This window comes from Haplochromis burtoni, unplaced genomic scaffold (genome assembly GCF_018398535.1).
Source record: "Haplochromis burtoni strain Fernald_Lab_line unplaced genomic scaffold, NCSU_Asbu1 Contig_657, whole genome shotgun sequence".
Classification (NCBI taxonomy): domain Eukaryota; kingdom Metazoa; phylum Chordata; class Actinopteri; order Cichliformes; family Cichlidae; genus Haplochromis; species Haplochromis burtoni.
In genome coordinates this window covers 116,383-119,818 of record NW_024583018.1, presented here as the reverse complement: position 1 = coordinate 119,818, position 3,436 = coordinate 116,383, and the positions used below count along the sequence as shown (strand labels likewise).

At 37.7% G+C, this 3,436-nt stretch overlaps 1 protein-coding gene across 1 annotated transcript; it reads right to left on the bottom strand.

Annotated features, from left to right (window-relative positions):
• Positions 1-1,253: 1,253 nt before the first annotated feature.
• On the bottom strand, positions 1,254-3,158 carry LOC102304969 (galactose-3-O-sulfotransferase 2-like). Its single transcript, XM_042215089.1, has one exon. It carries the CDS (start codon positions 2,778-2,780, stop codon positions 1,962-1,964), a length of 819 nt encoding a protein of 272 aa, XP_042071023.1. The 5' UTR covers positions 2,781-3,158; the 3' UTR covers positions 1,254-1,961.
• Positions 3,159-3,436: the final 278 nt, after the last annotated feature.

Genomic DNA, 3,436 nt, shown 5'->3' with positions numbered 1-3,436 from the left:
TAAATATAAGAGTGATTAAAAATGCAAGTAAAATATTTTAAAGTAAAAAAAAAATTAAATAATATAATACAATTTTACATATGACAAGAAAGCTATACAATATACAATATAAGGGTAAATGACATTGAGTGCAAACCAGGCAGAGTAGTGCAAATAGGCAAATAGTGCAAATGGAGATTTGGTAATATACGGTATGAGATAGTGTAACACGCTTCCTCTTTAATAATTACCATAGATCATTTGCAGAGAATTTTTCTTAGTGCTTTCTTCCCCCTATACTCTATGTGTTTCTGTCTAACATTTACAAGAATTTACAAGTAGTCTTGAGCAGACCAGACAGGGATTAAACCACCAACCTTCCGCTGAGTAGGTGCCCTCTTCTACCACTGGAGATACAGCCACCCCCAGAATGTGAATGCTACTGATTACTACCGAATGTGTGCTGGTATCTAGGCTGCCTTGATATCCCAGGTTCTGTACAAGGCGATGGTTAATGAAACTGTACTTATAAGAACAGCATTATTAAATGAACGGATTATTCTTATACCTCTGAGCCAGGGTAAAGGCCTGTGGTAGACTAGCAGTTAAGCATGCAGGAAAACATCCAGGTGAGGGATTACCAATCTTCCTTATTGCACTTGCATATACGCTTTCATCTTTGGGATATGTTTGACAGATTAAAGACCAAAAAGTCATTTTTAACAGCTTAAACACAGGCAGACAATCACTCTTGGCACCACACCAGAACCCTCAAATGATTATACTGGAGGTACTGTAACTCAGACAGCATTGGTAGTTTCCATAAAAAGGTCCTTGATTGATTTACTTTAGAAAGAGGACACTGTGCTACCTGTCAAAGATCCTGTATTTTTTGTTAAGAGAAGAGGATTCACTCTGGGTCTCCCATGGCAAATTGGTCCTGGGTGAGGGAAAAGACAACGAGCAATTCAGGAGACCCCTGTGGGTGAAAAATCTAGGAAACAGTTCACCCTCCCCGGGATAGGGTTACCGGGGCTCACTCTGGAGCCAGGCTTGGGGAAGGTGCCTGTGCCTATGTGCCAAATGACAGTTTAGAGTACCTTACCTTCATGGAGTTCCCAGGTGGGGTGCTTCAACACTAATGTGGGCAATGACAGTGAGACCTGCAGGGGTGTGATTGGAAGCAACAGCTAAATTGGATCTCTGTTAACACCATGTTCAAAACACACACACACACACACACAGATTAATACATTTCATATATGTATATTTTATTCTTTATATAATTTGATATTTTAATGCCATGTGCTTTTCTTTTTTTTTATGTTGTGACACATTGATCCTGGAAGAACATTACTTTATTTCAAGGTGTATTACTGTGGCTCAAATGACACTAAAAAGCAACTTGACTTGAACTAGCATGTTCAAGTCAAGTTCAAGTTCCGTTGCTATCTTCACCAATTAAAACAACACAGGATATCAAAAACAGTCCAAAATTCAACCCACTGCCATGTACTTCAAAGATATGTTTTAAATGAGCAAACAAGCAAGAAAACAAACAATTAATCAAAAACATTTTACTCTTGACTGTGTCTTCTAACATCCAGGAGCTAACAATATTGGGCTTGGTTAGCCTCTTATATTCATAAGAATGAATAATCACCAAAGTGATATGATATTTCGGCTTTCATATTTTCAACTTAACCACTGGTGTGGCTACTAAAAAAAGAGAAAAGAAAAAAAAAATCAAAAAACTTTTTTAATACCCAACACATACTTCTCAAGCATATCACATATCCTGTGATTATTAGTCACAGGTATTACTCGTGGTATTCTTGTTTTATTGTTAGCTTGTGTTTTTGTTAACAGAGAACTTGTGGAGGCCCATTGGTTTTTGAGACCTGACTTTACTTCTTAAGGTCAGGCTGCTCAGGTCTTCCCATTTCTGATGCTTTGCCATCATAGCAATTTTCTTTAGGTGATTATTTAACAGTCTTAGTTGCCTGTTTATGCTTAGCAGCTTCCTTTGGGAACTGCTTGGTGTACAGACGATGTGTGTACTGCAGTTCTGGTAAGATAAATCTCTGACATTTTGTTTTGGTTTGTATATCTAAGTTTGGGTTTAGGTTATAGCCCTGAATGACAGCTGTTCCATACTGAAAAGGCTTCAGCCTAGCATCCTTTACCAGTGATGGGTCAACCGCACATCTATCTTTCAGGCAAGTGTTTGCAAGCTTGACTTGTAGCTTTCTCAGCTGAGCTACTTCCCTCTCCATCTTCTGTCGTCCAACAAGACTATCAACTTTGTGCCAGAAGGTTGTGTTGAAGTGCAGGTAAATCCTCCAGTCTAAAGCATTCCACTTCTTGATTTTTTCTGCAGTGTTCGGTGAAAGTGAATGCCGAGTTTGTTCACTGCGACTATTGAGTCGAAAGGAAACCATATCTTCCAAGGACCAGCAGAGGGAGTACTTGAGCAAGACCATGGACTCATCAAAGTATTCAGAAATTAGTATAAGATTAAAGTCCTGTTCTATGGTTTTAATAGCCACAGTGGTTCTCTCCTCAAAGTCTCCAGCACCAGCTGCAATATTATTCTTAAAGCCAAAGTCAAAAGCCAGAATATTGTGAGCGTAGTGGTTGTTGGCTGCCGATGCATTATAGTTTCTCCAGCTGTTGTCTAAGAAGTCCTCCAGGCTAAATGTCTTACGGAAGGCTGGGATGCTCTTATAATAACTAAAGATGGATTCCATCATAGCCACAGGATGTCTCAAGATGGAAAAGTAAAAGGTATCCTGAGGCATCACTTTTGCCACCTGGGAAATACATAGTAAATTATACAGTCAGACACCTGTTGTTCTGAAGACCAGTAGTGTTATCACTATATTATCCATGTGCTATATATGTTTATTCTTGTCAACCTTAGCAAGTCATAAAAATAGATTAAAAAAAACAAATTCAGATGAATTTCAAAATATGTCACATTATTTCAATAACAAAATGCAGTGTGTGAAAAAATAATACGTCTTTACTGCTTTCTTTTGAATTTAGAGGGTAAGTTTCAGCCAGGTGCTGCTAATCAAAAGCACTGATTAAATGATCATTAACAAATGTCAGAACTTCTATAAAAGGAGACATTTTGGTCTCAAGCCTTCAGGTGCATTTTCACGCAATGCCAAAAAGGAAAGAAATTCTGAGTGATATTTGAACTGTTCCTGGCCATTAATCTAGGAAGGGTTAAAAGGCAGTGTTATGAGATGACTTTTAGAGAGAGGCAAGACGTGAAAGACTCCCACCCCTTAAAAATAAAAGTAAATGAATTAAATAAATAAATATTTATTAGTCTTCAATAAGATAAACTAGACCAGATACCATTCTGGAATCCTTCCTGCCTGTAAAATTATTTTTTTAAAATGTGTAAAATTGTGACTGGTGAAGGATTTTTATTAGAACCAATTTG

Bases quoted from the DNA above. Each gene is read 5' to 3' on its own strand.
- LOC102304969 (XM_042215089.1), bottom strand. From the start codon at position 2,780: ATGCCTCAGGATACCTTTTACTTTTCCATCTTGAGACATCCTGTGGCT.